General features: G+C 41.4%; 1 protein-coding gene across 7 annotated transcripts in view; it reads right to left on the bottom strand.

Moving 5' to 3' along the window:
• The window catches only part of EML1 (EMAP like 1), a 79,296-nt gene extending 56,868 nt beyond the window's left edge, over positions 1 to 22,428 (bottom strand). For 6 of the 7 annotated variants that reach the window (XM_075193537.1, XM_075193538.1, XM_075193539.1 and 3 more), the window contains exon 1: positions 22,273 to 22,428. In XM_075193537.1, the coding sequence (XP_075049638.1) occupies positions 22,273 to 22,360 (88 nt within the window). In that variant the 5' untranslated portion in view covers positions 22,361 to 22,428. Of the gene's footprint in view, positions 1 to 1,143; positions 1,610 to 22,272 lie in introns of those variants that run through there. The other variant, XM_075193536.1, reaches the window with a different exon arrangement.
• Positions 22,429 to 25,850: the final 3,422 nt, after the last annotated feature.

Here is a 25,850-nt window from a genome sequence, read left to right as displayed (position 1 = left end):
ACATGAAGTCACAAAGAGAAAAATGGCCTCTATGTGCCATCCATTTATAAAAATTACCGCAATTGTGCACGATTAGAACATCTCTTCTTAGGCACGTCACCTTGTGGCCATGATATTTCTTAGAATATATGATTGTAAACAAATTAAAGAAGATATAACTATTAATCATTTACAGACTAGTCCAACCAGCCACAATTACGTAACCGTATAATTCCAGAGCTGAAACCTATGACACACCCTTCACTGATAGGTAAAATATGCATAATATGACAATTATATTATAAACTATTAATACAACGCCCACTTTCATACTGCACTCTTGAAGGAAATTCAATCACCAGTACTGCACTTAATCAGCACATCAACATGCAATTGAACATCCTATACTTTAAGGAGTGACACCCTCACATCATGAATGTGAAACATTATAAAGTAACTAGCTCTTTGAGGCTCCATGCCATAACAGAAGCCGCAATCCATACCGATTAGTTACCCAGAGACATACAGTCTGAGTTTTGATATCTCACAAAAATCCATGACTGACTGTGTGAATTTCTGGCACAAAGCGAAAGCAGATTCTCCGCTTCCATATACACAGCTGAGCATTTCTGACAGAATCTGTGTTACCAGACAATGACTCCTGCCAAAGGGATCATAGTCTTCATTGTGCCAAAGTTTACCAACAAAATGTGTTCACTCCCTTGCAGAGACCCCACACACACACAACACAAGATACATTGACACACAATCCTTATATTATGTTACACACTGCATGTACTATTGAATGGAGGAAATACAAAGTGACAGTAAATACCTATAAACTGTGACAACCTTTGATCCTGACAGACTTAACCCAATATACTACAGGTAAACCCCATGAGAAGGTAAAGGGGGCATATAATAATACAGTAACAGGTGTGGTGGAACTATAAGTCCCAGTTTGCTCTGTCTGTGTATGAGCATGCATGCTGGGATTAGTAGTTCTACTATATCATAATCTACCTAAGGACTGCCAGGAGGGCAAGAGGCATGCCTACAAAGGGTACACTGCCCACATATGTGGAAAGGGGCAAGATTATGGGGGTTGGTCTCATACAGGTTGTAGCTCATTGCCAAGGGGTCTACCCCCTAATTATTGCTCACCATTGCAGAACTGGAAGAGAGAGGTGGTGTCATAGAGGCTGCTGTTGTAGCTGGAGAACCCGTCCTCCATCCTGGGTGATCTTCAGACCCTCTCCTCTAATAGTCTCTGTGGAAAGCCCCCCCTCTCTGAGCACTGGAGCCCCCCCTCTCTGAGCACTGGAGCCCCCTCTTCTTGCAGAGGGTCAGTAGCCCCCTCCTCCCCGGGGCTGGGGTCCTGTCTCCGTCCTGCTGCTGCTGCCGCCCCTGGTTACCATGACAACCACTCTGAGGGGCTTCCGATGCCGCCGCTGTCTGATTCCCAAAACGAGGAAGGGGGGTTTCCTCAGGGCCCCCGGGGAGACCCAGAGCCCACCGTGTTACCCCCTCCAGCAGTCCCGGCTCCTGTCCTGCCTGTAGCCCGGGGAGGTGCTCGGCTGCGGGGGTGGGAGCAGACAGAGGCCGGCTCCGGGATTTTGGGATGAGGACTTGAAGTTGCTCTGTCCCCGCCCCCTCTTGTGAGACACAGGGACGAGCTTAACCCCCTGCTCCCCTCAGCTGGGTGCAGGATCTGCCATCATATACTGAATAATACGTCAGATGTTACCCCTAGCTAAGTATAGGGTGTGACACTGACTGAGACAGAACTATGTCCATGTATTTACATAGGGAATATACATCCATGGTAGATATTTTATTTTTTACCACATAAAAAGGACATTATGTTTTACACAATTAATCTATCAGGGTTTGATACTGAATGCAGTTTATCAGGGGATGGGGGGCATATGCCCCCATAGTGGGCTACCTTGGGCTGGTTCACTGTGTGACCTGCATTCTTTCCCTATTTAAGCACTTGTCAGCATCCTTTTAATGCTAAGTTTAAGCTGCATAGTTCAATGTATTTTTTTTCTTTAAATGTCCCATATAAATATTGTTTATTTATCACATAATGTATCATTAATCTGTTGTAAATTGACCCTGCCTCTCTCACCCAAGTACCGGACAGTTACTCTCCTCCTATTCACCTTTAAACTAATCAAGCGGCCTCACAAGATATTACAAAATTCAGTTTATCAGGGTCAGGGGGGCATCTGAACACCCCCACCCCGGGCCAGTCCTATAGTGGGCTCCCTTGGCCTGGGTCACTGGGCTACCTTGGGCTGAGTCACTGGGCTACCTGCATTTTTTTTTCTTTAAAATGTTCCTAGGGCTAAAATTTGCCCGCCTGCCCCTGCAGTTTAGCCCGTCTCCGTAGGTCTGAAGCAAGATTGCAGAATGCAGCCATTTTGCTGTATGGAAAACTAATCATTTTGGGGTAAGTCCAAACAAGTTTTTTTTTTTTTTTGTAGAGTATCTTTTGCGCTTTTGCGCCTCAGACACGCTCCTAATAGCCCCTCAATTAATTTGTGTGTTGTTTTTTAAAATACACTAGGTTTCGGCGTGGAAAACGTGTCAGCTTTTGGACAAGGCGCGAGGGGAAATAATACTTCTGTCTCAATATACCCTGAAGGTAACAAGCACATTTTGTGTTGGCATTGCTTAAGAGTTTGCAAAATTCACCAGCCTTTCTATCACTTCTATACAGTTACTATAAGTTCCAAATCTTATTATTATTATTATAATTTAAATATTTAAACCAAACTAATGGTCAGTTCTCAACTGCTTAACACTAGATTGAATGAATGTACCACCCAATTCAAGTGTCAGCTACCAAGGTTTATTTTGGGTGAAGTGACCGTTACCAGCAGAGGATGGGGTGAGTTTGTCAGGAATAGCTGGGGTCCAAGTGGGAGGAGGGGATTGACCAGAGCCGTAACTTAGAATTCTAGTGCCCTGGGCGAGAAAGACAAATGCCGCCCCCCTAGCCCTCAATTTTAACCAAATTAATCTAAAATATTCCTAAATTGCGCCCCCCTTCAGCGTTGCGCCCTGGGCGGTCGCCCCTGTCGCACAGCCCTAGTTACGGCCCTGGGATTGACCAATAAAAGAAAATTGAGAAAGAAGTTTGGTTGGACCTCTTAAGTTTCGGAGAACTACACCTTCATAGAAAACCTGTCTTCCCAGCACTTCTGATTATATCCATAGCCCTGAGACACAACCACATACATTGTGTGTAGATGTAATTGTAATGCACAGACCTGAGGTTATCTGTTCTTGTATCCAAAGGCGCGGGACATAAATCTGCCTGAAAGGTAAACTTTACTGAAACTATAGTCCTACATCTCTGCTTTTCACCCCTCAAGATGCAGAGACCAAGTATAAAATGAATAGGTAGGGCAGCATGGTGGCTCAGTGGTTAGCACTTCCACCTCACAGCACTGGGGTCATGAGTTCAATTCCCGACCATGGCCTTATCTGTGTGGAGTTTGTATGTTCTCCCTGTTTTTGCGTGGGTTTCCTCCGGGTGCTAATTGCATCATCATGACCCTCTCCACTTGATGTTCATTAAGGTGGATGGGACTTGGTGTTTTTGTCACATGTCCCCGCCCACCTCGCAGATGAAACGCTAATCCAGGATCTAACAGCTCTCCCAGAAATCATGAAGGCCTCACTTTAATCCTGGAGTGTCCTTGATATTCTAGGAGAGTAGGCAACTATACAAGATCCCCAAAGTGCTTCTCAGCATCCTTGTAATGCTAAATTTAAGCTGCATTTTTAATTTTATTTTTTCTTTAAATTTCCCATATAAATATTGTTTTCTTTTTCATAATTTATTTTAATCTGATGTAATCTGCCTCTCTCTCACTAAGTACCAACAAATTTATCTCATCTGATTCTCATCAACTACTCAATTGGCCTCACAAGATTTCTCTCCTCTCACTGTCCCCCTTGCCCTTCACTCCACCAAGACGGCCCTCACCAAAGTCACCAACGATCTTCTCTCTAAAGATCACCCCCCAAAAAAAATGAATCTAAAGGTCACTTATCCGTGCTCATCCACCCTTCCTTCATTTGGCTTTGTGGCACTGTTTTCTCCTGGTTCACTTCCTACCTCTCCAACCAATCCTTCTGTGTTTCTACCTCCAGCTCCAGCAGCCTCCTCTCCCTGTTGGGGTCCCACAAGACCTTGTCCTGGGCCCTCTGCTTCTCTCACTGTAGACCTCCGTCCTTGGTGAACTAATCAAATCCTTCCGTCTCCAGTGCCACCTCTACGCTGATGACACCCAAATCTACCGCTTCTCCCCTTCACTCCTTTCTCATGTGTCCAGCCGTCTTTCTGCTGTTTCCTCATAGATGGACCAACGCTGCCTAGAGGTCAACTTATCTAAAACTGAGCTTCTCATCTTCCCTCTCTCTGGAATCTCCACATCTCTCCCACCGCGAACAACGCTATATTCTTCTCTGTTCCTCATATCCGCTGCCTGGTTGTCACCCTTGATTCCACCTTCTCTTGTCTCATCCAGTCTCTCGCCAAAGTCTGTTGCATCCGGCTTCGAAACATTGCTGGGATAAGACCTTTTCTCACTACTGCAACCTCCTCCTGTCTAGTCTCCCTCTCACCCTCATTGCCCCACTTCAACCCATCATCCGTCAACCTCTACACAGGCCCCAACTTGCCTACAGAATCCTCTCCAAAATCCTCACCCTCACAAAGCTCCCCCTCTTTTCTGGTTTCCCTCCTGCCCTCTTCACTCTGCCAATGACTGGTGCCTCAACTTTTGCCTCCAAGACGTGCTTGCTGCATCTCTCCAGTTGAACACGCTTCTATGCCCAGTCACACACTCCAAAAGCCCCCAAAGTTCTAAATAATCTTTAAAACCCAGCTGTTCATCAAAGCCAACCAGTCTAACTCCAGTCTCGCTGACCCAGCCTGTTTCTGGCCACTCCCCGCCACCTTGTCTCAGCCTCGCCGCTCCCCATTAGATTGTAAGCTCTCATGATCAAGTCCCTCTTTCTCTTGTTGCATGTTCTGCACATGTGTTTGCTATATATCTTACCTCTTTTGTCTTATGCTTCTTGAATGTCCTGTATTTTGTCTATTGTTCCCCTACGACTTAGTAATATATCCCACTTGCCCATTGTAGGGCACTACAGAATTTAGTGGTGGCATATAAAGAAACAAAAATAATAATTTATTGCTGTCATTTATCCAATTCTTCCTGGCTGTCAGATGATCTAGGAATTCAATAAATGCATTGTGTATGTACAACATTGCTGGTGAATGTATTTAGAATTGTACAGCGTCGCTGACTGTGTTGGAGCCCTACTCTCCAAGAATATCTAGGATCCATGGCTGGGAAAGGAACAGCCATTACTGCTGGGACATTTGACTGGCGAAGTGTGACTTACTGGTTATTTAAACCACAACCAACGGCCGATCTGCATAGCCCCTCCTGTGTGACCAGTAACCCTAGCTGGGAACTGAGAATTCCTTCTCAGCATAACACACAAGCCAGTGATCCGATCTATATGGGAGGGAGAGTGGGAGAGTGAGCCCAGAGCCGGGGTACTGTCTGTTTGTGGCAAAGTCTGAGAACTGCCCGAGGCGGGTTATGAGACCAACACCGAGAGATTTAAATGCTTTTGTGAGTTTTGCATGCAGGAAGCTACGGCTTATCCTACAATAACATAGTTCAGAAAAGTTTCTGGTGTGAAAATTAACTCACCCTTTCATTATCCACTGGTTCTTATAAGGGGGCCGCACTTCCCTTCATTTAAGAGTGTCACCTAATTTCTTTTGAACCTGCCACATGAAAAAATGACTAAGTGGATAAATAGTGACTGGTGAAGCTCGATATTATAGATTCTCTAATTGCAGCTGTTTAGTTTACCTCTTGATAGGTTCCTGAACGTCTGTACAGCATTCGTGTAACTGATTTACAGTCAGCGTCCACAGACATCCATGGTAATGGCATCAGGTTTTCAAAACAAACAAAATGGGTAAAATAATAAAGAGTAGTAGAGGGTGAAGTGTTTATCCTGGTGTCAAAGCAGCTGTGTTTAGTTAGGAAATCATATACTAGTTGCTCATTGCATGCTGCCATATTTCTGTCAAATTCATTTTACAGCCAAAGTCACAATTTATCTGTAAATTACATGGGTGTAATTGGAGCTTTAAGCCTCATACCCACTGGTGTCAATTTTGTGCCTTGTAGTGGTGTTTTTAATGCTAGTACAACACATACAAACAGGCCTGAAAATGGATACTATTGTGTGAGAGTAGTATTATTTTACTATGTAATCTTAGGCTGTCTACAGTGACTGGTTCATCTTTCATGCTCAACCTTCCAATATCTCCTCCTTCCAATCGTCCCTCACCACCGGTACAGGAATGCCAGTCGCCAATGTCTTACAGTAGTCACACTTTTTTTTATTTTATTTTAAGCGTTTATACATAAAAATGAAGTATTTTACATGGTTATGTGTTACGGTCTGTTATTGCTTAAATGAGGATAACAGAACAGGTATAGCCCTAAGCAAAAATGAGCCCTATTGGGTGAAACTTCCTGTTATCACTGGTTCATAAAGCCCCACAAAAATATTACTATTATTATCATTTATTTATCTAGCGCCACTAATTCCGCAGCGCTGTACAGAGAACTCACTCACAGTCCCTTTAGGGCTTACAGTCTAATTTCCCTAACACACAGACTAGGGTCAATTTGTTAGCAGCCAATTAACCTACCAGTATGTTTTTGGAGTGTGGGAGGAAACCGGAGCACCTGGAGGAAACCCAAGAAAACACGGGGAGAACATATAAACTCCTCATAGATAACGCTATGGTCAGGAATTGAACTCATGACCCCAATGCTGTAAAGCAGAAGTGCTAACCACTGAGCCACCGTGGTGCCCACACTAAAAAAGACCAAAATACAAAGCATAAAACAAGTATTTAGTGTAACACGGATCTGTGGGCGGTTTGAGCTGTGTTGAATAGTTTTTGCCAGGTCTACAGCATATCCCTGATGTGTGTTATCAGGTGAATTCATCTCCTAACCACTCCCATGTAAGTCATATGCTCTGTCGATTTTACTTTCTCAATTTAGTTGATGAATCGTACGGCTAAAAACACATTCACTGATGAAAAGAGCAAACTTTTTACTTTACCCTAAATACAAAGCCCCTTGGTTTGATGTCCACAGAATGTCATTTTGTCACATACACACAGGGGCGACAGCCAATTTGTGATCTTAACTAATATCCACCAGAAACAGTTTGCTTTTAGAAAGCTTTATTCCTTGTTTCTATATTAAACGTGACTATTGGAAGATGATTCCGTCAGATGTGCCAGTGGGGGGTACACGTAACGCAGTATGAACTACCCCGGCCTCCGTGACATTCCGTGGTATTGGATACACTCTATTTATGCCATCATTTAAATTGCAATTCAGCCACAGAAGTGCAGCTATATCCGGCGGAGTCGGCGTTCCCACACAGCCAGCGGCCGAGGGTAACGGTGCCAAAACAGAGAATATGGTTCACATGAGAGACACAGGGTGCAAGACACTGATGCAATGATGTCATTCCCAACCTCCCGCACGGCCCTGTCTCATGTGTCACGTCTGTATCACATGCATCTTTTATCTGCTCCCAGAGTTTAGAATTTACTCTGCTTCCTTTTCTGGAACTAGATGATCTAGTTTTAGTAAAACAAGTAACAGATGGTGGTACGTCTACTTCACCTGTCACCTGGGTGACACTGGCAGAGATCCCGCAGATCTTCTGTTGTCTTCTCTGACCTTGATTTGACAGTTTAGAAAAAGAAATACAATTCCTCTCACAGCTGATTACTGGGAGATATGTTATATTGCCTTTAATTATAACCATATTTTCATATACAGTTTTTTTTGTTATTATAAATTTATATAGTGCACACAGCATTTTACACACAACACCATACTCAATAGCATTCTCTGGCACCAAAACTGGGGGGTGGCTTGGTGATTTGTGGGTATGGCTGAGCAGATTGGAGGGGCTCAAACCCAGTCCTCAAGAGCTACCAACAGGTCATGTTTTCAGGATATCTATCTGTAGAAACAGGTGGGATAATTACTGACCCAGTCAAATAGATTAACCCACCTGTGCATGATTAAAGACATCCTGAAAACATGAACTGCTGGTAGATTTTGAGGACAGCGTTTGCGCCAACTGCGTTGCAGTGTTGAAATGTTTCTGGGACAGAGGAAGACAAAGGGGTCTATTTATCGGAGGTAAATAAGCCATATATTGTGTGAAAACGTGAGTTTAAGGCTATCTTCAGCAGGCAGCCAACGCTGGGGGCTCCTGTGATGCTACCCCAAGTCAGGATGTTTGGCCGGCATGGTATAGTGCGTGATGTCCTTACATTCCCCGGCTTAGCAGCAAAGTGCCACTGAAAATTCATTTATAATGTTAACAAGTATGAGCCTAGCAGACCCTAACTCATATTAACCTCATAAATGTTGCCACCGGCCTCAAATGGTTGCATATTTCCTGCCAGAGCTTGTTTAACCCCTTGGTGGTAACATCGACGTCGTGCAGTCTGCCAAAGCTCGATGAACGTCTGCTGACATACTAGTAATAGCTGCATGGCTTAGTCATCACTCTTGGTCTCTGCGCCATGGGCATGATTCATGTATTTCTGATTAAGTCGGTTAGATACAACCCAAAGCACATTGCTGCCGGAGACTTTCAGGCATTCAGATTCTAGCTGTCATTTAATTAGTACATTCTAGATTCTAGAATATGATAGGTAGAACGTGATTGGTTGCTAGGTGCAACACCTCCACTTTTCCTGTTTAGAAGTTTTAGAAAAATCTACCCCTAGAAGTGTTTTCTCCATGCAATGCCAACATGACGTGAACACTTGAGAAGTGGTACTGTACAATTATCCACACATATAGAATGAACACCAGTAGCATATTATAAAAGAGAAGTTTTAAAGCGATCGCAGGAGTATAAGGGTGTAAGTATCCTTTATTTAAAAGGGTATATTTACTAAACTATATATATAGGGGTATATTTACTAAACTATATATATAGGGGTATATTTACTAAACTATATATATATAGGGGTATATTTACTAAACTATATATATAGAGGTATATTTACTAAACACCAAGGAGATGCAACGAAAAGCGAGAAAATCTCACAAAGTTCATTTAGAGGGGAGCCAGTGTAAGGCAAGACAGAGAGGGGAGGCGGAGGAGGAGCGGCGTGAGAGAAAGATGAGTCGGGCAGTCACATTGAGTATAGAGCGTAGGGGGGAGAGGTGGGAGAGGGGGAGGCCAGTGAGGAGAAGGTTGCAGTAGTCGAGGCGGGAGATGATGAGAGCGTGGATGATTGTTTTGGTGGCATCTTGTGAGAGAAAGGGCCGGATGCGGGCGATGTTACGCAGCTGGAAGCGGCAGGTTTGGGCTAGAGATTGGATGTGGGGGACAAAGGAGAGAGAGGAGTCAAGGGTGACACCCAGGCAACGGAGCTGGGTGACATATATATATATATATAAAATTATATATATTAGGTTATTGTTTAGAATAGAATTAAGTTTCATTTACAGAACAGGCACTGCGGCGTCGCTGGTGAAAGTCGACAAATCTTATTAACGCCGCTGGCAGCATTCTCACCGACAGCCCGGTCTTCCTAAAATTGTGGGAGGGGCGTCACCTGTCTGTAATGAAGTAGGGAGGTAAGAGGTAATACCGTACTGTGCACTTATCACCCAGCAATGTCTTTTACCTTCATCTTTCATAGCTGAACAGTTCAGTTTTTTACTTTAGTGATCCTTGAATTCTTGTCATAGTTGTATCTTCTAAACTATCCAATTCCATGCGTTACAAAGTCTCACATCTTATTCAGCAGGACAACTACTAAAGCTTATACTTCTTGTTTTATAAAAGGGAGAACCTTGTTTATATGGGAAAAACCTAAAATGGGTTAAAACATGAAATCGTATCCAAAGGACAAAGGCGCTCTCTGTATGTATGTAAGTAGCTTGTAGTTCAGGCCATTTAGAAATAACGTCACACTGACAAGCTTGGGATTGCTATGGACATTGTACTGAAAATCTCTTCCTTGTGCTTTAATTCTTATGGTTTACAGAACTGAGAACTTGGCACATTAACCAGTTCTTCCTCTGTCTCATAAAACGCATATTTTTTTTGGACGCTTTTGTCAGACAGTGACTTTACGGCCTCTTGTAGGTTTGTTTTGTGTTGCTCTGGTAATATTAGACAGGACAAGATGTCCTGCAAAATATGACATTATACTCAGCTCTACAAAGTCGCACCTCCCTTTGCAGCGTTATCGGGACGCACAGCGAAGGGGGCGTGGCAGTGGCATGATTTGTGGGTGTCCTTGGCACGTTCTGAGCATAGCCACACCCATATGGGGCGTGCCTAACTCTTCTGTAGTGCCAGACTGCCCTCCACCCCCTCCCCTCAAAAACAGTATAATGTGCACCCAAATATGCGTGCTACTCGCTATCACATAACATTAGATAGATAGATAATTAAATATACTACATAAATGCATTGTACAGTACACATTGAAATCATCTTTACGTAATGTAAAAATTAATAATTTAATGTTTATAAAAATGATTATGCTGATAACTTATTTTTTTTATGCATTCTGATGTGACCTTTTATTGTACATACGCTGGTGCCTACACTACAGTCTTTTCTGTCTGTCTGCGTACAACAAGTACTGTTTAGCCAGAGGGTACTTACACCAAGATTCAAATGGGAAGGTATCTTATGATGCACTTGGATCTGAATAAGGTTGGAACTACGCACAAGTTCCGCGCTATTTTATCAAAAGCAAGTTATGTGCAAGTTGCGTTGGGACGTGAGTGAGGCCCTACGAGTGCTGGATGTACAGACTTGGTTCTGCACCTGTGCACTTGGATGGTCCACCCAGCTCAAATCAAGGGCCACGCCTAGTCTGCTCCCAGGAGAAGCCTTTGCAAACAAAATGTGCACCGGATGGAGAGTCGAAAACATCTCCAGATGAGCCCTGTGCAAAAACCTATATGTCCTATCCCTTTACAAGTTATTATTATCTACACCTTTCTGGTTTTCTCCAAAAATACTGCTTGTTTTAGCCTCATATTTGGCTTACATGAATCCTGAGAGGATATTCAAGTCGAGGGTAGGTGCCCCGCCTGTGGGTGCCCCGCCCGAGGGTGTGGTGCTCCGCCTGTGGGTGCCCCGCCCAAGTGTGTGGTGCCCTGTCCGTGGGTGCCCCGCTTACAGCAGCTGACTTATGCAAACTGCATTATCAGTTTTGATGCCAATAGCGTCTTTGCTCTGTGGCGGGTGGGGTGTGATTAAAATAATCGCGTCATCATGCTGAGCTCCTCCCACTTGTTTCCGGCTGACCAGGCTTCTGGAAGAGTGCGGAAATCTCTCAGGAATCCGGGAGATCACCCACTATTTTTGAAAGTATCACAGACATTACAGTAGAGTCGGCAAGTTCGAGTTAGGGTGCCCGTAAAAAATTTATATTTTCCCCCTCTGATAATTCCCATTGTATTATAGATTTTACGACTGGAATTTCCCACGTTGAAGCTCTGCGCCTTTCCCCGTAGAAGGGATCAATATGATATCTGCAGGTATGTATACCGCGACCACATAAGGTGTAGAAGCCGTAAATACCATGTGACCTCTGCTAACTAGACAAAAGTAATCTATTTCAGTACAAGCATACAGGTGCGGATAGAGGTGAGAGCAATCAGTGTAATACAGTAAAATGCCAGATAAAATCCTACAGGGACCAATTACACAGTTACCTTTGTTTGCAACAAACATGTAACCTTAACTACTTAATTGTGTTAAATTTATGTTCGAAAACATTATGAATACCCTGGATGATAAATAACTGGTTGTTGTTGCTTTTGTTTAATTGTTGCTTTTATTTGTATCCTAAAATGTTCAGCACCATGCTACAACATACAACAAATAATACCCTCTTTTTTTAAGGCAATGCGGTCTATTTATTATTGGGATAAAAGCCCTATCGCCAACTAAAACGGGTGTCAGCAAGACTGATCATTTTATTCTTCACTTGAACCTCATTTCTGTATTACTGTACATTGCTCAGGAAAATAAGAGCACAGTAGAGTGGCAATTGTTTCCCTTCTCTTCCCCATAATATTTTCATTTTAATTAATGAGTGATAGTGATCTCACAATTTCAACAGCTTTGAGGTGTGGTCTAGAGACAAGGGATATGTATAGTGTCCTGAGAAAAATATATCATGGTATTCCCAGGTACAGAAATAACCTAGGGCAAGTTGCATTGCAGAAAATAATCCTTGTTTAGCCTATTGGCTAGAGTAAATAATGGCTGCTTTACTAAGGACTTGTTCTTAATCCTGAAAATAAGATGCACAGAGGTAAAATCTGGATCAACAGGTGTAAATACAGTTATACAATGTCCCAACAGGGGAAAATCTCCTTTGTGTTCATTATTTTTAGCAAAGGGGCTTCTTTACATAAAAAAAGCAATAGGTCAGCATTATTTGACAGAGAGGCAGTCTGGTTTAAAGGGCTTATTCACCCTCCCCCCTGCTATTAAGGACACCCCCTCTCCCTTCAGCGGTGGTTCCTTCTAGATCATTGCTACTACTGGAATATAGCAAACGAGCTGCCTGCACAGAGATATAAAACATACTTTATGTAGGTTAATGAAAGGGGTGGCTTTAAAGTGGTAGAAGGTTGGGCATAGAGGGCCTGACTCATTTTTCTGTCGTATCACTTGCACCTGCTGCAGGTCTGGAGCAATTGTAAATGCATTATGTGTACAGTAGACATTAATAATATCCTGATAAATGTATTTTATGGGAGAAACAATATATTTATATATTTTTAAATGTTTAATGACTATGGGCCTGATTCATTAAGGAAAGTTAAGCAAAAGTAAGTAAGGCAAAACCATGTTGCATTGGAGGGGGAGGTGAATTTAAAATGTGATGGCAGATTTATAGTTGGGGTAGGGGATTTCCTAGGTCAACTTTAAATTTCAGTGTATAAATAAGCTATCGAGTATTTATGTGCTACATGAAAAAGCAGCCGGTATTTTCCTTGTGCAAAGTAATAAACTAATTTGCACCCCTTGCATTGCAACATGGTTTTGTCCAGAAATTTTTTTTGCTTAATTTTTTTTAATGAATCAGGCTCTATATTATTATCATGTGTCAATCATTGAGTAATTTGTTTTTTTCTGTGGGACTTTATATTAGATTTATTTATTTAAATGTTCACTGACCCCTGTGTTTTGGTTTTGGTTTCGGATCTGGATTAACTTTGTGTTTTGGTTTTGGCAAAACCGCCCTCATGTGTTTTGGTTTTGGATCCCTATTTTTTTTCTAAAATCACATAATTTGGCTCTTTTTTTGTTCCTACATTATTATTATTAACCTCAATAACATCAATTTCTAGTCATTTCCAGTCAATTTTTGTCACGTGACAAGAACACTGCTACCCCTCCTGTTTCTGTATGAGCAATGGCACTGAGCAATGTCACTGGAGAATGAAGAGTGACAAGAACACTGTTACCCCTCCTGTTTCTGTGTGAGCAATGGCACTGAGCAATGTCACTGGAGACTGGAGAGTGACAAGAACACTGATACCCCTGTTTCTGTGTGAGCAATGGCGCTGGATCTCCTGGGGAGAAGGTACTTATGAAATCCAAAATCCGCGAGATCCGACAATGCAACAATGACGTTTTACCTCGATTCAGACACTAAGTTCGGGTTTGCTCAGTTTTCAGAAAACCGAGCCCCGAGCATCTCTACTTTATATTGCACATATGCATTGGACCTTTATTTTGCGTGCCTTATTGAACCAGGCCCTAAATATACACCACTGCATAGTGCGCCTCTTCTGATTTCTCTGCTTCAGAGCACAACTTGGCGCACTTCTAGTTGGCGGAAGGGTCACCTGAGAGGGTAGAGTAGGCGGCACCTTGATGTGCGCTACTGAGCGGAAGTTTCAATCTCCTCCCACTATTTTCAGTTCTCTGTCAGCGATGCTTTCACCCACCCTGGAAAATAGGAGTCGGCCTTCAACAGGGTTTATGGTTGGTTGAAAAATTCTTATAGTCTGCAAGACGATTTCACTGCATTCGAAATTGGAAGGTCCTGTGGTCTCTGTTTCCTGATCGGTAGTTACTGAATATGGGTATTGACAACTCACTAATATAACTCCGAAGTCTCTTCTCTAAGGTCAATAAGACAATTCCATACATTACATTGCTCATAACACCGTTACATAGCTTTTGTCAATATTCCCCTATCGGATACAGACAGGTTTTTCAGAATAAACTGGTCCAAAATGTGTCTAGTAATGATATTATGCAAACAATGCTAATTCCATCTCTCAAAGACGCTGTGAAAATACAATTTCCTCTCTTACAATTCTCTTAAACCGTGTGCACTTTCCAACAACTTTTTCTTAATCGTCAACATACAGCTTTTTTTTGTCATATGTTTATATTGTTGTCCACAGTGGTTAGCATTGCTGCCTTATTGCCTGACCAGGATGCTATGGGCATGGGTTTGTATCATCATCATCATCATCACCATTTATTTATATAGTGCCACTGATTCCGCAGCGCTGTACAGAGAACTCATTCACATCAGTCCCTGCCCCATTGGAGCTTACAGTCTAAATTCCCTAACACACACACACACACACACACACACACACACACACACACACACACACACAGAGAGTTTTAGGGTCAATTTTGATAGCAGCCAATTCACCTACCAGTATGGTTTTTGGAGTGTGGGAGGAAATTGAAGCACCCAGAGGAAACTCACGCAAACACAGGGAGAACCTACAAACTCCACACAGATAAGGCCATGGTCGGAAATTGAACTCATGACCCCAGTGCTGTGAGGCAGAAGTGCTAACCACTACACCAGGCCTGTCCAACCTGCGGCCCTCCAGATGTTGTAAAACTACAAGCCTCAGTATGCTTTGCAGGGAGACAACCAGTTGAAAGCTGGTAGGGCATGCTGGGACTTGTAGTTTCCCAAACATCTGGAGGGCCGCAGGATGGACAGGCCTGCACTACACCACTGTGCTGCCCTCCCCGAGTTCATTTAAGAATTCTGTGTACCCCATAGCTGCTCACATTGCAGTATTAAACATTAGGGTCATGGTAGGCCATGCTCCTTATCCACCCAAACCACTCCCATAGCTCCTCAAGCCAGGCCCATTTCATGAGACACCTCCCCTTTTTTCTGGATGGGTACACCAATTTGGCTGTCGAAAATCTGCACTCTCCCAGGAAAAATCAGTTGGTTAATTGGTTTCAGCGAAGAAGGAGTTGTGCATCTTTGTTACATTCTGCAGAAAGGCACAGCCGTCCAAAATACTTTTAGCATGAAACTTCTTAAAAAATATGAACTGAATATATGAAAAGTGAATGGCTCAAATGGTTACTTTTAAGTACATTCAGTTTCAGCACATAAAGAACAGCGCCACCTGGTGGCCAAGTAATCATGCAGCATAGCAAAAAGTAATTTCTGAGATTTGCAAACAATCAGTAGTGTTATTAGAACCTGTACTTTTATCCCTGCCGAAACACAACAGGACGACTTATCAGCACCGGTATGGTAACGTGTGCATTGGGAAGGGGAGATACACTATATGGCCAAAAGTATTGTGGTCACACCTGTTAATTATTGAATTGAGGGTTTTTAATCAGACCCGTTGCCAGAGGTGTATAAAATCAGGCACCTAGCCATGCAGTCTCTATTTGCAAACATTTTTTATACAAAATAGGTCATTCTGAAGAGCTCAGTGACTTCAAGCGTGGTACCGGGATAGGATCCACCTTTGCAATAAGATGGTTCGTGAAATTTCATCCCTGCTGGATATTCCACGGTCAACTGTAAGTGATATTATTAGAAAGTGGAAGCGTTTAGGAACAACAGCAGATCAGCCACAAAGCAAAAAACCACAGAGCGATGACTGCTAAGGCACATGGTGAGTAAAAGTCGCCAATGCTTTGCTGATTCCATAGCTGAAGAGTTCTGAACTACCACTGGTATTAATGTAAGCACAAAAACTGTGCGGCAGGAGCTTAATGGAATGGGTTTCCATGGCCAAGCAGCTGCATGCAAGCCTCACATCACCAAGACCAACGCCAAGCATAAGTGTAAAGCACACCATCACTGGACTGTGGAGCAGTGGAAACGTGTTCTGTGGAGTGACGAATCACACTTCTCTGTTTGGCAGTCAGATGGGAGAGTCTGGGTTTGGCAGATGTTGGGAAACATTACCTACCTGATTGAATTATGCCAACTGTGAAGTTTGGTGGAGGAGGGATAATGATATGGGGCTGTTTTTCAGGGTTTGGGCTAGGCCCCTTATCTCCAGTGAAGGGCAATCTTAATGCTTCAGCATACCAAGTCATTTTGGACAGTGCTATACTTCCAACTTTGTGGCAACAGTTTGGGGAAGGCCCTTTTCTATTCCAACTTTACTGTGCCCCAGTGCACAATTCAAGGACTACAAAGACATGGTTTGGTGTAGAAGAACTTGACTGGCCGGCACAGAGCCCTGACCTCAACCCCATCGAACACCTTTGGAATGAACTGGAACGGAGATTGTGAGCCAGACCTTCTCGTCCAACATCAGTGCCTGACCTCATAAATGCTCTACAGAAAGAATGGGCACAAATTCCCCCAGAAACACTCCAACATCTTGTGGAAAGCCTTCCAAGAAGAGTGGAAGCTGTTATCTCTGCAAAAGGGGAACCAACTCCATGTTAAAGTATATGTATTTGAATACAATGTCATTGCAGGCCCTTGATGGTGCAATGGTCAAGCAACCGAATACTTTTCTCCATATAGTGTATATATCATTATTATCAGCTATTTATATAGCGCTAGTAATTTTGCAGCGCTGTACAGAGAACTCATTCACATCAGTCCCTGCCCCATTGGAGCTTACAGTCTAAATTTCCTAACATACACACACACTCATACACAGAGACAGACACTAGGGTCAATTTGATAGCAGCCAATTAATTTACTAGTTTGTTTTTGGAGTGTGGGAGGAAACCAGAGCACCTGGAGGAAACCCACGCAAACACAGGGAGAACATACAAACTCCACACAGATAAGGCCATGGTCGGGAATTAAACTCATGGCCTCAGTGCTGTAAGGCAGAAGTGCTAGCCACTTAACCATCGTGATTTTATATATATATATATATATATATATATATATATATACACACACACACACACACACATTTATCTATGTCACATGTTCCTTAATAACCTATTGAAGAGGGTTAGGGTTGAAAAATTATTTTTTATTCCTATTTTAAAGTAATGCAAGCGTTCGCTATGCTTGAAAATCCTAATTACCTTCCTTACTCATAGCAAATTACTGCACATGTCCTCATGAACTGACTGGGGACTACCATTTCTATATTATATAGGAATTACACACAGAACACAATTCTGGTATATTTCAAGTGCAAAGGAAAGTGTATATAACAGGCGGCCAGAAAACCTAATTCTGTTTGTAGTCCGGGGATAACACAATCCCTTCTTATCACCAAGAGAACCACTAATGACATTAGCACTCAGTTAGCAGCCATCTGTTACATCTTCATTTGTATCACTATGAAATAAGTATAGTACAGCTAAGACCTATATGTATAACAGGATAGTTTATTGATCAAAGTTAGTGTCAAACAGTAAACAATAAACAGAGAGAATCTGACATCCAAAGAGTCCGAACAGTACAGAAAATCTGAGTAAAATACAAAACATTAAAGGTTTTAAGCTTTTTACTGAAACAAATATTGCAATATTCAATTCTTTATTTTTATCAATTCTTTATTTTCAATATGTTTTATAGTAAAGAGTAAAGTATATAGACATACAAAACAAAAAACATGAAATAGGATAAATGTTATATACACTAACAACTAAATAGAATGATTTAAACAAAACGTAAACAAGAAACAAGTGAAGAACGGAGAGACGAATCAAAGAAGAGCAAGAAACAGAGACGCCTCCCTGCCCCCAAATATTTAAAAAATTATATTTTTTAAGTAAAGTTGTTTTTCTTTTTTTCTTTTTTTAAACCAAGGAAGTCGGGACAACTGATATGTTTCATAAGTGTCACAAATATTGTGCATTGATTGGCTGTTTCGTGTGCCTTAAATGTTCTATGTTATGCAACCAGTCTGAAAAAGTGGGGCGGTAATCCCTGAATTCATAGGTTTAAAAGTAGACCTTATATACCTAGAAAATGACATCTGGTGCAGACGTAACATCAAAAGGGAGGAGAGTCTGAGGCCTCTCCTGGAAGTGTTATTAAACCATTGTCCAACACAGGCATCACTTGGGTCACACAGCTAAATTTGGGGTACGGGCACACTCTAGTCTCCTGTGCTCTTGCAGAATAGCAGAGCTTTTCCTGCATGTACGTGGATCTCGCGACTATACAGTAAACTAGGTCTTCACAGTGCATGTGCCGAACCAGGGGGAGCGGGGGCCTCAGAGGAGCCACACTTCCTGCAATGGTGTTAGTTCTGCTATTGGTTCAATAGGACTGTAACTAAGAAGTCCCCTTGAGGATGGTTGCACCTTCAGTAATTCGTTTTTTTGTGGGTACAAAGAATGCATGAAAAGAGGCCATCAATACCATAGTGCACTGACATATCCATATACCATCTCTGGGGATTTACTGTGCATTCGACGCTCCCCTATACCCCGGTACCTATTCTGATCCCTGCTCTATGCAGGGACTCGGATGCTACGTGGGCCACTGCTGGCAACAAAAAGATTTTTTCGGGGCTGGTTGAGCCCCCAGGAACGCGCGTCAGGAATTAGGACTTACCGTTTTCCGCTGGCCCAGACCATAGTGTTAACAGATTTAGGGGTCTTTTTATCACAGCTCGCCATCCCTTAAATCCAGATTAGGGCACTATTTAACGATCAAACTTATTTATCATTACTGTAATGCAGCAGATATCGGAGATCTCTCGGGCGTTCAGTACAAAAACATTTGCAAGAGCTGTCCCTATAGTTTACTATGGGGACTGTGAAACAGGCCAATTTAACAGCTTGTCTCCGATTGCTTATCTCACCCAAAGATGGCTTTTGCAGCTTTTTATGAAAGCCCAGTTGGAGAGGGGTCTTACGCAGAATTAGGTTCGCACATGCGTAGATACGTCATGAAGGGGAGAGCCCCAAAGAGAGTTTCACAGCTGCACTTAGCTGGGAGAGTCTTTGCCGGGAGAGCATCTTATCTGTGCTATCCTGGCATAACTTTAATGATAAATTAGTCCGAAACAGCATCTGTTATTGCTGCAAATAGTGACGACAAGAGAGGCAACTTTTTTGGAGGAAACATAAATTCACTCCTAAGTAGCATAATTACAAGAACAAAGGTGTTTTGATTGACTTACAAGAGACCAGTAATAAAACTCATCTATTCCTTCACCCAAGATTTGGGACCGTCTTCTAGCATACATAAGCTGGGTACACACCAATGCAATTATCGTGCCGATCACACAATAAACAACTATTTGGTCAGATATTGCATTAGTGTGTACGCTCCCACAATTATGTTTTATCGCACCAAAACACATCGCATCGTTTAATCTGGTTTTATAAACTTCCTAAAAATCACGATCAATGATGGAACGATGTCGGGCAAATGTGGAAGTGTGTACACACTCACAACCAGTAGTGATCATCAGGAGTTTACTTATGGAATGTATCTTGCAACAAAAAGCACGGACTGGGTATAAACATATTTTCAAAACATGTTAGATTCCTAGTGACATTTTTATGGTGGGTACAAGTCATTAATAAGTGCCAAATATAGAGGTGTTGCCAAAAGGCGTTCCCTGCCTGGGGTGCGATTTCTCTTTTAGCTCCGGGAAAGACCATAAATGTTCTTCTTTGAAAAACTGACCCACTGTGAAGTCTTAAGGTATCGCCCAGTTTCTAATCAGATACTATGTAATCCTGGGGACAGCGCCAACATACATAGGACAAGTTATGACATGAGATTTCCAAGTTCTACCCACTACAGCTTTGGTAGCATTTCCAGCTAATAACAGATAATAATAAAGTAGGTGATTAGACTCCTGCAAATCACTTCTCGATTTTGGAGAAATAAATGTTTTACGAGTATTACTTTAACCTTGGTTTTCTACCCGCCAAGATGTAATTAGGAGTAATGGATTGCTAGTCTTTACGAACGGAATTAAATAGGAATTTCAGAACAGTTTGAAAGAAGTAAAGTATCCTTGGCAATATATTCATTAGGATCACATTAATGTTTCCAATTATCCCTTGCGATAATGCTTAGTAGTGGCGAGAAATTTAGCTTCCTCAGATGGCTCCAATCACTCCAAATTTGCACTAAAAGGGGAAGATTAATTTTAAAGAAATGACCTCGGGGATGTGAGATATTTAAAGCTTTGGACTTAGAAGCGTTGACCTTAAAGTTAGAGAGCTAATTAAATAAACTAGAATTTCTGGAGTCTGTTAACCAATGAAATGCGTGGGTTCATAATAAAAAGTAGTAAGCCATCGTAAGTAATATTGCTTAATGCAATGGGTGTCTGACATAGAACCATTAATCAGAATCAGAATGTATTTGCTGGCGCTGTCCCAGCATGATCTGAATGTTTAACTTTGGCGAACCATTATCTCAACAATAAGCAATGATAAAATATAAAAGTTATCGCTGCAATGGGGCAGTGATTGATAAATAGTAACACTAGTATTAAAATGCATTAGTATACCTCCCAGACATCCCAGCATTTATCGTGGCAAAGTCGGGATTAAAAAAAAGCCCGTCCACTGACCCGTACAAGCCAAGCCCCCACCTCTAGGAAAACATGCCCTTGTCCGCAAACCCCACCCACATTTTGTCAAAACCCCACCCACTTTCCTGTAAACCCTCCCTTTCCACTAGTCTCCTACCTACAACGGAGGCTGACATTTTATGGGTTGAGCCAATATTCATTAAAGTCAACTGAGGCAATTTGCCGAGACATTTTATTTAAAATCCTACTGATCAGATCAGGAAAGCATATGGGCTTGGGTTAGTCCCATGAGGTTATACTAGTTTGCTAGATTAATGACTTGGTCTAATAAATATAAGTAAAACACTATATTTTATGTGGTCTGTGCACTGTCTATAGCAGTGTTGGCTAACCTGTGACACTCCAGGTGTTGTGAAACTACAAGTCCCAGCATGCTTTGCCAATATATAGCAGCTTAATGTTGGAAGGGTATGCTGGGACTTGTAGTTTCACAACACCTGGAGTGTCACAGGTTAGCCAACACTGGGCTATAGCAAAACAACCAACTGTACAACTTCTTAAAGGAACATTAAAATACTACTTGACTCAAATAAAAGAGATAACAATCTTCATAAACAATTGTAGAATCTGCAAACCACACTCCCAGGTATATTATTATTATTATTATTATTATTATTATTATTATTATTAATTTTCATTTATGGAGCGTCACACAGTGTCCCTAGCGCCGTACAAGAACAAACAATAGTAAAATACAAGGTGAAACAGCACGGTACAATTAACAATAAGCACTGTAACTCAGGAAGCTCGATGCACAGCTAGAGAGATAGGGTGAGGGATAATCAGTACAAGTTGGTAACCTGAGCCCAAGAGGGTGGGCACGGATGACAATTTGAGAGGTGCAGAGAAAAGACAGAGGAGTCAGATGGCAGAAAGTATACGGTATTCTTCCATTATACAGTTGGTTGTTTTGCTATAGACATATATTGAACATTGCTTGCAGAACACAAAACTAGAGAAGTGGTACTGTGCAATTCTACATAAATACAGAAAAAGAAAATGCAAACAGAGGTAGTACTATGCAGGTCTCCATACATACAGAATAAATATAAATGCTGAGTATTATATCTAGCATGCAGAAAAACTATACTTCATCAATACTTAAAAACGACCAACAACTTCCAAGGAAAAGTCTTGAAATTTAGTACTGGAAATCAGTATACAGAGTTTACTTGGGACAATACCCCAACGTATAACACCACAGTCTAACAATTCACAGCATTCAGTATCATTCTGGTCTCCATCATAAACTATGATCTGTTCCCATGCACTAAACTATTAGTCTGTAGAACAGTCTACAACGTCTCTTCTCTAGCAGAATAAAGAGATATTGGGTATCTCCAGTAACCTGATCTGGGCTCCTGTCCTCCACCGTGACTGGTCTGGAAAGACTCTTCAGGAATAGACTTCATAGTGGCTTCATGTACTGTGTTCATGGACCTGTATTCCTGGGAAGTTATGTAAAAAGGTTACAGCGAGGGAACTCACTCAACTCGCACCTGTTCATAGACGTAATTCTTCCTTAAACCCAAGTATTATGGTGATGTCACTAATGCGGCTTAGGATTACAAGGTCGTTGGAAAGGAGTATTCAAATAATGTCACTGATCTCATTTGCATTACAAATATCTCGGATCAAGTAGTGTGTATTATTCCGGGAAGTGATTGCTAACTAATCTTACTGCATATTATTGCTGGGTCAGTGTTAAATAAAAAGCTGTAATGTAACATACGTCTTGCTGGTGCAGGTACATATGCAAAATATATTAAAAGAACAAAGCCCAATTGGGAAAGAAAGTTATTATTTAGTTTCAACAGGATAAACCACTAATCACTGGAATAGCCTGTAGATACATACAGTTGCGATGTTCCTTAGTATTGGTCCCGTGAAAAATAAACACTTTCTGTGGTTTAGATCAAGGTGATGATTCAGTGGAACAAGTAGCAGTTCACTCGCTCTTGATGCATCCAGACATTGAGTCCTAAATTGATTTCTTGAAGTTTGCGCTTTCTCAAAGACTGATACTGTTTTAGTAAATCCAGTCTTTCTGAGTTCGATATCCGCGCGGGTGATTATCCGTCAACACTCCTGCGTCTATTGCCGGCTGACTTCTGCGCATGTGCAATGTGTAGAGTGCCTCCGTAGAATGTAAAATTAAAAAGCGAGCTCGCCCCTAAGTGTTCCGTTCATAAACATTTAATAAATACCATGTATTGATAATGAACAACTATTTATTTTACTTTTACCCTGAATTTCGTGCGGTGCCCCAGTAACAAACATGAGATATAGCAATTTAAATTTATAGCACAGACCATAACCAGTGAGGCAGTGATAATAGATTGAAAAATACTTCCAATCAAATGAGATTAGGCTGTCAATGAAATCTGAATAAAAACTAGGTTACTGACTATGAAAAATGTAATTTTTTAAGATGAACAATTGAACAGCTATTGTAGTAATTGGTAGTTGAAATTAAAAATAACTTATATTTAATAAGGTATACATTTTTATAATCATTTTTATAATACCCGATGAACCTGTGGTTGGCCAACTCCTGAAAAACTGACACCGGATTGGGAGTCTTTGGTATCTCGCTTTACGACAGTTATAACAGTGACTGTAGATATACAAACGCAAGAAAAAGGGACTCCAAGCCCTATAATAGTCCTTGGCCTTTTTGCCCCCCCCCCCGCCCATAAAAATATTCATTCCTACGCCTCTAGGTGCAGGCGATGGGGTACACTTTAGCACACAAGAAGCAGCAAAGCTGAAAGTTTTAAAACCAAATAAGTCCTGGGAAGAAAACAAGGACTATTAAATATATCCAGACAGTTTTACTGAATATTCCATAACAATATAATCACCGCTTACTCTTTATAATGAGATCTATTGCGCACAGCGGCTAAAAAAAATGAAACTGATGCTGACACTCAAATAATCTCACGGCCGATGCTGCAAGTTGATCAGCAAACAGTGGTTCATATTGACTGTCTATAGCTTTTCACCAAATTGGATTTATAGACGTTCGATGATAAATTCTAGGCTACACTTCTATAAATCACTAGTAGGGATGACCGATGGGACAAACGAAGGACGGGAGGGAGGAAGGAGAGCATGGAGGAAGTGAGATACATTGAAGTGTACAGAAAGATTGGCAAAAAAACAGTACAAACATCCAAAAGATGCAAATACTGAATAGCAAATAAACATTCACCAACTACTGCAAACACATAAGTTCTATGCAGATTTTTCAACCCACTATTTTATTATTCAGTGTTCAATAGATACATATTTTTGCATCTTCCCTGTAACATATACACAAGTCCTATTTATTTTATTGGTACCTATATCATAGATGATGTACACGACCTTAATATATCCTAGATCAGAGGTGCTCAAACTCAGTCCTCAAGAGCTACCTACAGGTCATGTTTTCAGGATTTCTTTAATCGTGCACAGGTGAGTTAATCTATTTTTCTGGGTCAGTAATTATCCCACCTGTTTCTACAGAAAGAAACCCTGAAAACATGACCTGTTGTCAAACTCTTCAGGGTTTGAAAACCTCTGTCCTAGATGTGGGGTGTAAGGGGTGTTTTTTTGTTTTTTTTTAATATTCATTTAATATAGTAAATAATTTGGGAGTAGATTTTGGAAGGGATCTTGTTGTACCCCTTAAGCAAGTGAGTACCCCTCTCTTGCTTAGGGCAGAGCTGGATCATAGATTAGGCAACCTAGTCTTTTGTCTTGAACCCAGTGGGAACTGAGGACCCAGATTACCCTAACCTGTTTTTTTTAAAAAATTTTTACAAACTGAGGGAGTTGGGGGCCCAGTATGTTCTCTAGGGCCCCGTGGGGTCTTACTCCGTCTCTGCTCTGACAGATAAAGTTACAACAGAAAAACAAACAATTAATAATAACAAGTTATGTATGAGCCTCTCCACATACCATCCGATTAACATACCTAACACCTTTCCCTAGGAAACAAAGCTCATACAACCAACTTCTTTTCATAAACTTATTTAATCTCAGGAGTGCTCTAACGTCATGAAATATTACTTTAGCATTTGCTTTTGTAATAAAAGCAAATAAAACCCACTCTGGTGGCACTCGGATCCTGCAATATTTATTACATTGCAATATAACTATATACCTCAAGTAAAAGTTCTGCTTATAAATGTAACTTGAATGTCACTCTTGGTGCTTTCTGTAATATTTCTGTTCTTTTTCATTCTTTAGTACAAATAATTCCGCTAGAAAATAAATTGTGTTGGTTGATGTAATGTAAAGTAAAGCCAATATATTAGAAATGTAATTTTTAGACGATGGCAATTTTGCAGGCAGCCAATTAAAATGCGTCTCCAGAGAGCACATGATTAATGACTTGCCCAATCAGCTGTGTTTTTCATTTGACTGATGTGTCCTTATAGTAATGTAAGAAATAAAGGCACAGTCAGATCGGGTCACGTTATGTGACACTTAGTAAGGCCGCTCCCAGTATCACGCTTTGTCTTGTCAATTTTCTGTACACATTAAAACAAGTTTGGGATCATCCAGGCTCATAACAGCTTGGGAACCGCAGGAGGTGACACTGTGGAAGTAATCTGCTAATGGAAGGGTTAGTCCTTAATTCTTAAAGGGGCTTATACCAGCAATTTCCCATTAAAAAGGCATTTGGTTTAAAATCCTCAAATCTTATCAATTTGGATCATTTAATGTGGGCAGATGTGTTCTCCTGCCCCAAACATGCCATCATTAATTATTTTGTTAGATGAACTGCTTCGTGGGAAACAAAAAGTTGTCTGTAGGCGTGGGTTTGTCCAAGCAGAAGATAACATGTGAAATGTAACTGTATGCTCAATGATTTTAAACATCTCAATTTAAATCAACTCGCACCAATGGTAACATCTCCAAATTGATGATACACTG

Source organism: Mixophyes fleayi, chromosome 12 (assembly GCF_038048845.1).
Source record: "Mixophyes fleayi isolate aMixFle1 chromosome 12, aMixFle1.hap1, whole genome shotgun sequence".
NCBI lineage: Eukaryota > Metazoa > Chordata > Amphibia > Anura > Limnodynastidae > Mixophyes > Mixophyes fleayi.
The sequence above is the reverse complement of the archived record's forward strand: the minus strand, read 5'-3'. Positions and strand labels throughout refer to the sequence as shown.